The 13,797-nt window shown below is 50.0% G+C and overlaps 1 protein-coding gene across 1 annotated transcript in view; it reads left to right on the top strand.

Moving 5' to 3' along the window:
- TENM4 (teneurin transmembrane protein 4) overlaps window positions 1-13,797 on the top strand; it is a 116,538-nt gene that overhangs the window by 84,366 nt on the left and 18,375 nt on the right. The window contains exons 11-12 of the mRNA XM_048494008.1: window positions 8,642-8,814; window positions 10,150-10,385. Of these exons, the coding sequence (XP_048349965.1) occupies window positions 8,642-8,814; window positions 10,150-10,385 (409 nt within the window). The remainder of the gene's footprint in view (window positions 1-8,641; window positions 8,815-10,149; window positions 10,386-13,797) is intronic.

Raw genomic sequence — 13,797 nt, 5'->3', positions numbered from 1 at the left:
GGGGGGGGGGTGGGGGGGGGGGGGGGTGGGGGGGGGGGGGGGTGGGGGGGGGGGGGGGTGGGGGGGGGGGGGGGTGGGGGGGGGGGGGGGTGGGGGGGGGGGGGGGTGGGGGGGGGGGGGGGTGGGGGGGGGGGGGGGTGGGGGGGGGGGGGGGTGGGGGGGGGGGGGGGTGGGGGGGGGGGGGGGTGGGGGGGGGGGGGGGTGGGGGGGGGGGGGGGTGGGGGGGGGGGGGGGTGGGGGGGGGGGGGGGTGGGGGGGGGGGGGGGTGGGGGGGGGGGGGGGTGGGGGGGGGGGGGGGTGGGGGGGGGGGGGGGTGGGGGGGGGGGGGGGTGGGGGGGGGGGGGGGTGGGGGGGGGGGGGGGTGGGGGGGGGGGGGGGTGGGGGGGGGGGGGGGTGGGGGGGGGGGGGGGTGGGGGGGGGGGGGGGTGGGGGGGGGGGGGGGTGGGGGGGGGGGGGGGTGGGGGGGGGGGGGGGTGGGGGGGGGGGGGGGTGGGGGGGGGGGGGGGTGGGGGGGGGGGGGGGTGGGGGGGGGGGGGGGTGGGGGGGGGGGGGGGTGGGGGGGGGGGGGGGTGGGGGGGGGGGGGGGGGGGGGGGGGGGGGGGTGGGGGGCGGGGGGGTGGGGGGGGGGGGGGGGTGGGGGGGGGAGGGGGTGGAGGGGGGGGGGGGTGGGGTGGGAGGAGGGGGGGGCGGGGAGGGGGGGGGGGGGGGCGGGGGGGAGGGGGGGGGGGGGGGTGAACAAGCCTGAGCGTTAAGAGAACATGAGAATATGAGGTTGTGACAGTGGCCGGACTTCCTCTAAATCCTTCTGCTGCAAAAGCGGGGCCCAGCCGGTTTAGCTGAAATTAATTGACTGGGGGAGGATTTGTCTGCCTGCAAATACCAGGATACACCGGGCCGCTTCAGAAGTGCCTACCTTACTAAACTGAATTAGGCAGCCATTTAGGGCTTCCATAAAGGCAGGAGGGAGAGACGAATAGGGATAGAACATAGAATCGTAGAGAATAGAATAGAATAGAATAGAATAGAATAGAATCTTTATTGGCCAAGTGTGATTGGACACACAAGGAATTTGTCTCCGGTGCATATGCTCTCAGTGTACATAAAAGAAAATACATTTGTCAAGAATCATAAGGTACAGCACTTAATGATTGTCATATAGGTCTAGTAAGCAATCAGGAAACAATCAATAGTAATAAAAACATAAAATGTAAAATCATAAAATAAAATGAAATGTCAGCACAGGCTATAGTCATACAGTCATAATTGGGAGGAGATGGGTAATAGGAATGATGAAAAAAGTAGTGCAGTAATTATATAATAAATATATAATAAATAGTTTGACATTATCGAGGGAATTATTTGTTTAACAGAGTGATGGCATTCGGGAAAAAACTGTTCTTATGTCTAGTTGTCTTGGTGTGCAGTGCTCTGAAGCGACGTTTAGAGGGTAAGAGTTGAAACAGTTTATGTCCAGGATGCGAGGGGTCAGTAAATATTTTCACAGCCCTTTTTTTGACCCGTGCAGTATACAGGTCCTCAATGGAAGGCAGGTTAGCAGCAATTGTTTTTTCTGCAGTTCTGATTATTCTCTGAAGTCTGTGTCGATCTTGTTGGGTTGCAGAACCAAACCACACAGTTATAGAGGTGCAGATGACAGACTCAATGATTCCTCTGTAGAACTGTATCAGCAGCTCCTTGGGCAGTTTGAGCTTCCTGAGTTGGCGCAGAAAGAACATTCTTTGTTGTGCTTTTTTAATGACATTTTTGATATTAGGTGTCCATTTTAGGTCATGAGATATGATGGAGCCTAGAAATTTAAAGGTCTCTACTGTTGATACTGTGTTGTCTAGTATTGTGAGAGGAGGTAGGATGGGAGGGTTTCTCCTGAAATCTACCACCATTTCTACGGTTTTAAGTGTGTTCAGTTCTAGATTGTTCCAGTGGCACCACGAGGCTAGTTGTTCAACCTCCCGTCTGTATGCGGTTTCATCGTTGTCTCGAATGAGACCAATCACTGTTGTATCATCTGCAAATTTCAGTATTTTAACAGATGGATCATTTGAGATGCAGTCATTGGTATACAGAGAGAAGAGAAGTGGTGAAAGTACACAGCCTTGGGGGGGGCCCCTGTGCTCATTTTACAGGTGTCTGATGTAATTTTTCCTAGCTTCACCTGCTGTTTCCTATCTGTTAGGAAGCTTGTGATCCACTTACAAATATGCTCAGGTACTGCTAGCTGATTTAGTTTGGTTAGAAGAATGTCCGGTCTGATAGTATTGAATGCTGAACTAAAGTCAACAAAGAGGACCCTTGCATAGGTCTTTGGCGATTCAAGATGCTGTAGGATATAGTGCAAAGCCATATTAACAGCATCATCTGTCGATCTATTTGCTCGATTATTACCAAATTTACAAGGGGTCCAACAGTGGATCATTGATGGTTTTCAAATGGTACATCACTAGCCTTTCAAAAGTTTTCATAACTACAGATGTTAGGTATAGCAACAGGTGCCAGTAGTTAAGTTCCTTGATGGGAAGGCTTCTAGCGGCACTGGGACTGATAGTGGAGCGTTTGAAGCAGGAAGGAACATAGCACATCTCTAGTGATTTGTTAAAGATTTGGGTGAAGATGGGGGCCAATTGGACCCAGCGCAGACTTTCAAAAGCAAGAAGGTGTTATCTTAATCTGGGTTATAGTGCTTTTCCAGGCTTCTGCTCTGTCGAAATAGATCTTGCACTTCAGCGCAAGGATCCTGCCAGGGGTTGTAAACCCAATGAAATGGGTTCAGTTATAGGAAGTTTGGCTATTGTTGGTGCATCTGAGATAGAGGTGCCGTGGAGAAAAGGTGACTGTCAGATTGTTTTCAAGGCACCTGCCAGTAGAACACGTTCCGAATTAGGTCGTCTTGCCAATTGCTGATTTCCTTCAGCTTGGGAAGGTGGTTTACTGCTTCAACCGTGTGATATTTTTTGAGAGTTTTCCACATGTTTGCTGTTCATTTCGCTTTGGTGAAAAACTTGATTTTTTAGCTTTTCAGAGTAGATTTCTTTTTGCTGGCATACAGATCTCGCTTTTAATTAATACATTTCTGGCCTGATTGTACAGCATTCTATCATGCCCTTTCACTGTAGGCCTCTTCTTTTGGAACGACCCGGTAACTGCTTAAGTTTAGCTGTAGAACAGACAAGGTTTGTTGTTACTATATATCACGCAGAAGTTCCTGGTTGGTATACAAAGATCTTCTTCACAGAAGCTGACATGTGATCCGTTACAGTATCATGTGAGTTCATCCAAATCTGCAGAGGTGTCTTTAAAAATATTCCAGTCTGTACAGTCAAAGGCAAGCTCTGCAGCTTTAACTTTGCCTCTTCAGTCCAAGTTCTCACTGGATTTAGTTTATTGGTTTTGTGGCTTTAAATCTTTGTTTGTAAGCAGGTACAAAGGTTGAATCATGCAATGATCAGAGTAATGGCCTACCAGCTGCTTCGTGAAGTAAAGACCGATAAGCATCTTTCAGTGTTGTATAGCAGTGGTCTAAGATATTCTATGCCTCTGGTGGGACACAGTTGACATGCTGAAAGTATTTTGGTAGGTCTTCCCTTAAAGTTTTGCTTTGTTTAAATCTCTCCCAAAAATAATAACCAGTGAATCAGAATTATTTGGCTTCAGCCTCCATTAATCTGATCGGTTAGAGTTCTTAATGCCTTTTACAGATGCTTGTGAGATGAATATAAAGCCAAAAAAAACAAGAACTGAATTCTATCTCTCGAGAGGGAATAACAAAAGGGTTTGCAATTAATAAGTAAGGACTCCAGAATTTTCATCACAGAATTTTTTGAATTATTGTTATGTCTCCTTGACACCAGCTTTTGTTGATGTATATACATAATCCCTTCCTCACTTTTCTTCCCCTGATAATTCTGCAATCCCTGTCTGAACGAAATATCTGAAACCCGGTATGCACATGCTATTATCATCAATGCTCTCATTTAGCCAGGTTTCCAGTAGAAGCATAGGAGCGAATCGTTGTAAAAATCCTCAGAATTGCATCTGTTTAAAATGAAGTATTTCCATCTATCTTGCTTGGCAAGAAGTGAGCATAAATTGGTAAGAAAAGATTGAAGGAGCCGGAGGTTTTTTTAATTCCCTTATTCCCTTAAGTCTATTTAAAATTCCCGCCCTTTTACCTCTTCGTCTCTGCCGCCTGTGCTTGTTTTTGCTGATCTGTTGTTGCCGGGAAATGGCTGCCTCCTGTGCTGAAATTTCCTCCGTGGTTGTAAAGACAGATAGGGGTAAAGTTGCAGAGAGCCACTCCTTAAGGAAACGTTCCCTAATTCTTAGCAGATGGTCTTTGGAGTATGAAATTCGTTGTAAATTGCAGGAAATAGTAGAAAATGTAGAAGCCATTTGAGAGCATTCCACCGAGGCAGCCCTCGTTGGAAGAGACCCCCAAGGGCCATCCAGTCCAACCCCCTGCCATGCAGGAACACACAATCAAAGCACTCCCGACACATGCTCATCCAGCCTCTGTTTGAAAACCTCCAAAGAAGGAGACTCCACCACGCTCCGAGGCAGTAAATTTAGGTCAGGCTGTGTCCCTGCGCTTAGCTTAGTCACAGTTCAGGGATACATACACTGAGCACAGCTCTTCAGTAGGGTCTGCGCTTAGAACAGACAGACATCAAATGGTGTGCTGGGAACAGCCAAATTCTGTGATCCGTGCAAAAGCTAGCAAAGTGACGTGGTTTTGCATGATTCAGTTTGCTTCCTGTGAACATGGGAAAGAACAAAAAGCTGTGCATGGAAATGTGTGCTCTCCCTTAGAAGAAGAGTTTGGATTTATATCCCCCCTTTCTCTCCTGCAGGAGACTCAAAGGGGCTGACAATCTCCTTGCCCTTCCCCCCTCACAACAAACACCCTGGGAGGTGGGTGGGGCTGAGAGAGCTCCGAGAAGCTGTGACTAGCCCAAGGTCACCCAGCTGGCGTGTGTGGGAGTGCACAGGCTAATCTGAATTCCCCAGATAAGCCTCCACAACTCAAGCAGCAGAGCTGGGAATCAAACCCGGTTCCTCCAGATCAGAGTGCACCTGCTCTTAGCCACGGCTCTTAGCCACTACGCCACTGCTGCTACCTTTTTCAGCAGCTGAGATTTGCCAAATGCTTTGCCAGCAGGATTCACGGGGTTCCTGGGCTTTGCTGCCGCAGCGGTGGAATATTTATGGTCCGTGCACATTTCCTGAGGACGTGCCCCGACCGCATTATTTCACGAGTGTTTATTTTGCACAGCACCAATGCAAGCCATGGGGGCAGTAAAAAGCTGTATGGGGTCCTGAACCCCTGCCCCTGTTCTTGGCAATCTTTTGTTCCGGGACAGTGTGGTGCAGTGATTTCAGTTTCAGACTAAGGCACCAGGTTTCAAGTCAGCACTAGGTTGTAAATCTCATGGCACGACCTTAGGCTAGTCACTCTCGGTCACCTAGTGGCAGTGGCGTATTTTCCTAGGGACAAGGGCCTGGGTCGGTCCCCGAGTGGCCCTCTTCTGCAGTCACCGTAGACGAGGGTATAAAATGGAGTCCCCCACGTGCGACCAGGAAGTCCTGCGCTAAGGGGAGTCTACCAGAGGAGGTGGGCACCCTAAACCTTGCCCATGTCCATGGTGACATGGGCGGGGTCAAGGGCAGTGGGGGCGGAGCCAAGGTGGGCAGGGCAGGGGCAGAGCCTGAGGGGCATCCTGGAGACAATTGGTCTCCGGGCGCCATTTACCCCTGGTACGCCTCTGCCTAGTGGGGCCATGGCCAAGTGGTAGAACATTGTTTGGCATTCAGAAGGTCCCAAGTTCGATCTCTGGTATCTCCAGCTAAAAGGACCGGGCAGCAGATGATATCAAAATCCTTGACATAAGACCTTGGAGAGCCACGGAGAAGAACCTGGCTCAATGGTGGAACATCTGCCTGGCACGCAGAAGGGGACAGGTTCAATATCCGGCATCTCCAGTTAAAACGACCAGGCAGTGGATGATACGAACTGCCTCTGCCTAAGGCCCTGGAGAGCGGCAGCTGGTCTGAGCAGAAAATACTGACCATTAGCCAGCGTGGTGTAGTGCTGAAGAGCAGGTGGATTCTAATCTGGAGGACCGGGTTTGATTCCCCACTCCTCCACCTGAGTGGCAGAGGCTTATCCAGTGAACCAGATGTGTTTCCCTTACTCCTACATTCCTGCTGGGTGACGTTGGGCCAGTCCCAGTTCCCTCAGGACTCTCTCAGCCCCACCAACCTCACAAGGTGTCTGTCGTGGGGAGAGGAAGGGAAAGGAGCTTGTAAGCCGCCTTGAGTCTCCTTACAGGAGAGAAAGGTGGGGTATAAATCCAAACTCCTCCTCCTCCTTCTTCAGCTTCATGTCTACCTAACGGGGTTATTATGGGGATAAACTGGGGTTGCAGTTAACCATATATTCTATTCTGAAAGGGTATGGTGAAAAAGATATGGCAGCCATTGCTTTCAAGCCTAAAGGCCTACAACAGTGGCGGCAAACCTTTTCGAGACCGAGTGCCCAAATTACAACCCAAAACCTACTTATTTATCGCAAAGTGCCAACACACCAATTTAACCTGAATACTGAGGTTTTAGTTTAGAAAAAACGGTTGGCTCCGAGGCGTGCGTTACTCGGGAGTAAGCTTGGTGGTAGTCGGTGGCTTTGCTTTGAAGCAGCCGTGCAACTCTTCCAACGGGTGAATCATAACCCTAGGAGGGTTTGCTCAGAAGCAAGCCTCATTGCCAGCAACCGAGCTTACTCCCAGGTAAAGGATCGCACTTTACTTCTTCGCATGAAAATCAGTGGGGTTTAACAGCGCTTAACAGGGGTACCTACACTGCTTCCCCAAAACTAGGTCTTAGGTTTAGTGCTAATAATCGAGCCCAGCGGTTCCAGGCCAGCCTAGATGTATGGGGGGGGGGGGCACTCTGTTTGCACGTGCCCACAGAGAGGGCTCTGAGTGCCACCTCTGGCACCTGTGCCATAGGTTCGCCACCACTGGCCTAGAAGCTTCTTTTCATTTCTTTATCAATCAGTTTTTCTCGTGACATCAAGTGATCTGCCCGTGCCTAAGTTCTCCGCATCGGCACTGCCACCTCAAAGCACACGCACCTTAACTTGTGTGTGTCTCGCCAGCTTGCATTAGCAACCCCGAGCAACGAGGTCGCCTTTCCATATCTTGTGTCATTTTTCTCACACAATCTTTGGTAGATTCTTCAAATGATATCCGCGTCGCCGATTGTTCCAAAATATCTAATTTATTTTTCACCATCACGAGCTCGGTTCGAAGCGAGCGCAGTTGTTTGAATCAAGGTGCGGGCTCGGAGAAGAAAACTCTTTTGCAAAGCAAGATGAAAGGGCCCAACGTGTATCTTTAGAAACAGCCAAATCAAAGGGAAAACATCATAATAAAGAAGGAAGTGTATAAAGAAAGCATTCCTTGGCGGCAAAAAGGAATTTCTACCGCAGGTCTGCATTAACGGCTTCCTTTTGTGATTTTTTTTCTCTTGGTGGTAAAGAAGCTTTTGTGTGTGGGCATGAATATTTTAGAACCCCTCTGCTGCTAATTAAAAATAACAGTTTAAAAAGAATGCTCAGTTACCCGGGCTGCAAACCATGACAAACAATGGGCAACTTTTTACCAACTATCATAAAAGAAGAAGAAGAGTTTGGATTTATATCCCCCCCTTTCTCTCCTGTAAGGAGACTCAAAGGGAGTTACAATCTCCTTTCCCTTCCTCCCCTCCCCCCACAACAAACACCCTGTGAGGTCAGTGCCGTTGAGAGAGCTCAGAAGGACTGTGACTCACCCAAAGTCACCCAGCTGGTATGTGTTGGAGTCAGAGGTGGGATCCAGCAGGTTCTCACAGGTTCCCGAGAGTAGGTTACTAATTATTTGTGTGTGCCGAGAGGGGGTTACTAATTGGTGATTTTGCCATGTGATTTTTGCCTTAGTTACGCCCCTCCTCTCAACAGTAGCGTGCAGAACTTGAAGCAGTCTAGCAGGAGGTGCACCGGCGTGCGTGGCAGCCTGCTCCTGCGTGCATTCGTTTTCCGCCCAAGGACCGGCGCAGCGGCTGCGTCCTTGCCACAGCCCCGCCCAGGAATGCCTGGCCACACCCCCGTTGTGCTCCGCCCAGCCCCATTGGCGCTACACCACAGTTTGAATCCCACCACCATGGGAACCTGTTACTAAATTTTTTGGATCCCACCACTGGTTGGAGTGCACAAGCTAATCTGGTTCACCAGATAAGCCTCCACAGCTCAAGTGGCAGAGTGGGGAGTCAAACCCGGTTCTCCAGATTAGAGTGCACCTGCTCTTAACCACTACATTACGCTGGTGAGATGCCACCAATCTTGGAAACTGCAAAGAGAGCTGCGGTACAAATGCCCGGCCCCAGATGTTGGATAACATTTTAATAGTTGCTCAAATAGTTTATGGCGCACGAAACGCCGTTTCTTAAATATATATATATATTTAATTTCTATCTCTTTGGAGCACAGGGCAGGAGACAACTATTTAAAACCCAAAACCGTGGTGGGGAGGTTCCCATCCTTGTCTGCCCCCTCCCATGTCTGCAGCTGATCCATCTTCTCGTTCGTTTCCAGGTACGACAGCTTCGGGCGTCTCACCAACATCACTTTCCCTACCGGCCAGGTCAGCAGCTTCCGGAGTGACACTGACAGTTCCGTCCACGTCCAAGTGGAGACGTCCAGCAAAGATGATGTCACCATAACAACCAACCTGTCAGCCTCAGGTGCCTTCTATACCTTGCTGCAAGGTGAGCCAAGTAATTGCGGGCTGAGCAGTGGCATAGGGCCAACGGGGTCGGGTGAGGCATAACGCCCCGGGCAGAGCAGCGGAGGGGGCGCGGCCGTGGGCAGGGGCAGACGGTGCTACGGCAGGGGCCCAGGGCAAGTGCGCACCCTGCGCACAGTTCCCCCTTGCTCCGCCTCTGGGGATGAGCTCTGGCCTGGCTTGGGTTTGCAGGAAAAGGCTGCGACGGCCCACCCTGGATGGAAAATCGCACGCGCCCCAGTGGCTGTGTGAACCAACCTTTCGGCGTTCAGAAGGTCCCGGATCCATTTCCTGGCATCTCCAGTTAAAGGGTCCGGTGATCTGAAAGACATCGATCTGAGACCCCCAGAGAGCCTCTGCCAGTCTGAATAGACAGCACAGACCTTGACGGACCAAAGATCTCACGCATTCAAGTTACATTGCAGCCCAACGGTCCCATCCCTTGTAAGCAAGCCATCTCCGCTCTTAATCGGCCCGAGCGGATTCCAGAGACATTAAGCTGTCTGACGGATGCTGGGCTGGGAGGTTAGCCGCACCTCAGGAGTCTAATTAAGTCGCGGAAGCTGTCGTTCGGGGCTCTTCGGGGAATTAATTGACTTGGCTGTGATTTATGCATCTAGAGATGAGAACGGGGCCTCTGATAAGATTGAGGCTTTTGACCGGAAGACAGTCTCCAGCTCGCTCGAGCTCAAAGGGCTGCCATCCTGTTGTGCAGACACGTCGTCCCTTAATTGGCACCGGTGCCGAGATTTGGGGTCAAGGCACAGTCAGGGTGTCCCCATAAACATGGCATAAGCGGGATAAATGGCAAACTCTCCAAAAACTGAGAATTACCTCCCACTATCTCTGTGAGCCACGTGGCGTAGTGGTTAAGTGCTTGAACTGCCACTCACACGGTCAGGAGTTCGAGCCCCCTGTGGGTCAGATATCCTGGCAGCTGGCTCATGGTCAACTCAGCCATCCATCCATTCCTTGGTCGGTAAACAATTACCTAGTACATAGCTAGGGAGTAAAGAATAGCCGGGGAAAGCAATTACATCCCTCGATCTAGACACTATATTCCTATTGAGTACTCCTATACTCCTATTGAGTAAAGATGAGCATAATGGTTTATTTATTTATTTTATTTTATTTATATCTTCAATTTCTATACCACCCGATCCCCGAAGGGCTCCAGGCGGTGAACAACACAATTCAAAGAACATTAAGCAGGAGCAAATCATACACAGGGTGTATGGGAGTTGCTGGGAGTTGCTTGGTAGCATCTTTGACACCTTCAGAAGCTTCTCCAATCTGACCATTTCCATCCCTCCCACAGATCAAGTGCGGAACAGCTACTACATTGGCGCGGACGGCTCTCTCCGCCTCATGCTGGCCAACGGCATGGAGGTGGCTCTGCAGACGGAACCTCACCTGCTGGCCGGCACAGTGAACCCCACCGTGGGGAAGAGGAACGTCACTCTCCCGATTGACAACGGCCTTAACCTGGTCGAGTGGAGGCAGCGCAAAGAGCAAGCGAGAGGCCAGGTCACAGTCTTTGGACGCAGGCTGCGGGTGAGTGAAAGGAGTCGTGCGTGCCCTGCGGCACATCGAACGTTCGGTTCTTGTGTTACTTTCACACGGTTCAGAGTGAAGCGTGCTTGGTTTGAATTCACCTTCATAAGCAATGAGAGCTGGTCTTTCCCCTAGGTTGGGTGACTTAAGAAGCTATGTCTGCTGCATGGCAGGGATCCATGAGCCTGGATCAGTGGTGGAGCATCTACTTTGGATGCAGGAGGTCCCATCCACCTGTGGCTTACATCTTGCTCACCAAGGGCACACAGGCAGCCAACTGAGTGGTTGGGTGTTCAGCTTTTCGATGTTTGGCTTTTCGTAACCTTGAACCACAGAGTTCCAAGGGCCCATATAGGCCATCTAATCCACACACAAGAGCTACAACTTTGTGGCCTCGTCACTCAAGAAGAAGAAGAGGAGGAGGAGGAGGAGGAGGAGGAGGAGGAGGAGGAGGAGTTTGGATTTATATCGCACCTTTCTCTCCTGTAAGGAGACTCAAGGTGGCTTACAAACTCCTTTCCCTTCCTCTCCCCACAACGGAACCTTGTGAGGTAGGTGGGACTGAGAGAGTTTTGAGAGAACTGTGACTGGCCTATGGTCACCCAGCAGGAATGTAGGAGTGCAGAAACACATCTGGTTTACTAGATATGCCTCTGCCACTCAGGTGGAAGTGTGGCTCTCAAGCTAATTGCCACAAGTGTGCTGGCGCTGAGCCAAAAATAATAGGCAGGGCAAACCTGGTTTAGTGGTGGTGCATCTGGTATGTATATGTAGAAGGTCCCAAGTTCCATTCCCAGCATCTCCAATTAAGCAGCTCAAGTAGGCAATGATGCAAAAAACTCCTGAGACCCCCGGAGAGCTAGTGCCAGTCAGACCAGGCAATACTACCCTAGATAGACCAGTAGTCTAACTCGGGATAAGGGAACTTCACGTGTTCATGAGCAGACCAGATCAACATGTGACTCAGCCCTCATTCAGATACAAGTTCGGCATGCTTGGAAATGTGTTGACAGTCTCTGATATTGACCAAGGTCATGGTTTACCACTCAACCGAGACTTAGAAACATAGAATCATAGAGCTGGAAGGGGTCATCTAGTCCAACCCCCTGCTCAACGCAGTATCACCCTAGAGCAGTGGTGGCGAACCTATGGCACGGGTGCCAGAGGTGGCACTCAGAGCCCTCTCTGTGGGCATGCACAAATAGAGTCACACACACACACACACACACCACACACACACATCTAGGCTGGCCTGGGCCGCTGGGCTTCATTATTAGCATTAAACCTAAGACCTGGTTTTGGGGAAGCAGTGTAGGTACCCCTGTTAAGCGCTGGTAAACCTCACTGATTTTCACGCGAAGAACAAAAGCGTGATCCTTTACCTGGGAGTAAGCTCGGTTGCTGGCAATGGGGCTTGCTTCTGAGTAAACCCTCCTAGGGTCATGATTCACCCATTGGAAGAGTTGCACGGTTGCTTCAAAGCAAAGCCACCGACTACCACCAAGCTTACTCCCAAGTAACGCACGCCTCAGAGCTAACCATTTTTTCTAAACTCAGTATTCGGGTTAAATGGCCGTGTTGGCACTTTGCGATAAATAAGTGGGTTTTGGGTTGCAAGTTGGGCACTCGGTCTCGAAAAGGTTCGCCATCACTGCCCTAGAGCATCCCTGACGAGTTCTTGTCCAGCCGCTGTTCAAAGACTGCCAGGTGTCAGGTCTCGGAACCTCAAGCCAATATGCCTTATCCTGAATCGGACCATTAGTCATTCAAGGTCAGTATTGCGTACTCTGGCTGGCAGCAGTTCTGCAGGATCTAAAGAAGATATCTGTTGCACAGACTTTTTAACCTGAGTTGCTGGGAACTGAACCTACGACCTTCTGCATGCAAAACAGATGTTCAACCACTGAGCCATTCTGGACAACCAGAACAATATGACAAAGGGCCAAGATGCTGCCAAGAAGTTTCTACCATCCTTGAATCATTATGTTTTCCCCTCAGGCTTGAGCGACTTTGAACAGGTTCTTATAGAAGTGGAATACACATTTTCTAAATAAATAAAAACAATACGTTGTGTCTGGGTCAGCAGCCATCGCAAATTCATTTTCCTGCATTCCTGGCTGACGCGTCTTTGCTGGAACCCGTTTCCTCCACCTTGAAAGTTAACACCTTTACCAAGCCATCGGGATTTCACAGAGTTCTGGACTTCTAATTGGCCCCGTGACTGTCCCAAATTGATTGCCTTGCACTGCAGTTGAGTTAAAAATCAATAACCGCTGGACCTTCTCTGAATGAAAAACATCTCCTCTAATGCCATTCACGATTACACTGCCTCCCACAAAGGCAAAAATTTAGTACCATTGGCTAGACGATCTCTTCCCAGTTATGGGAGTTGTCTCATTAATTCACTTCTGTTTATTTAATCCGGGATGGGGCAATAGAGGCCAGCCGGAGGTGGGATCCAGCAGGTTCTCACAGGTTCCCGAGAGTAGGTTACTAATTATTTGTGTGTGCCGAGAGGGGGTTACTAATTGGTGACTTTGCCACGTGATTTTGGCCTTAATTACGCCCCTCCTCTCAGCAGTAGCGCGCAGAACTTGAAGCAGTCTAGCAGGAGGTGCACTGGCGTGTGTGGCAGCCTGTGCCTGCGTGCATTCGTTTCCCACCCAAGGACCGGCGCAGCGGCTGCGTCCTTGCCACAGCCCCGCCCAGGAATGCCCCGCCCCAGAATGCCCAGCCACGCCCCCATCGTCCCCGCCCAGCCCCATTGGCGCTACGCCACAGTTTGAATCCCACCACCATGGGAACCTGTTACTAAAAATTTTGGATCCCACCACTGGGCTCAGCTCTTTATTTCACTCCCATTCTGGTGCCAAGAGATCCGCCATAGTAGTCACAGTGTTAGATAGTGTCACCATACACAGCCACACTACATAGGTGATATTACCAACGGCAAAGCCCCAGCGTGGCTAATTAGAAAGTTGCAAACAACCTGTCCTTCCAAACTTCAGCACAGCATTTCACCTAGCTACAGAGTTCCCATGAAAACGCTGATTTTTCATGTTTTTCTGGCAAACTTGCCCTATAAACCATATATTTTAGCCTTGCAATTGCAGTTAATTACTCCTGAGATACAACTCTTATTACAAGGTTCTGTTTTGGCTCTCGGCTGTTACCCCCCACATTTGTATTATGTGTGACTGTGTGGTCTTTCTTTCTTGCTATTAGATGTATATTTCCAATGACGAATTTGTATTTTAATACTCTCTAAAACGTTTAACATTTTAAATTACATCATTTTAAAATTTTAGTCCTTGTGGAATTCCCACTTTATTTTTGTATTGTGTTGTGGTGCATATGAAAACATTTTCCTCCAGAGTGGGAACTTCTGTATGCCAACTGGACTGTATTTTAT

The sequence above is a fragment of the Sphaerodactylus townsendi genome, linkage group LG04 (assembly GCF_021028975.2).
Source record: "Sphaerodactylus townsendi isolate TG3544 linkage group LG04, MPM_Stown_v2.3, whole genome shotgun sequence".
NCBI lineage: Eukaryota > Metazoa > Chordata > Lepidosauria > Squamata > Sphaerodactylidae > Sphaerodactylus > Sphaerodactylus townsendi.
Note: the sequence above shows the minus strand (reverse complement) of the source record. Positions and strands in the feature narration are given on the sequence as shown.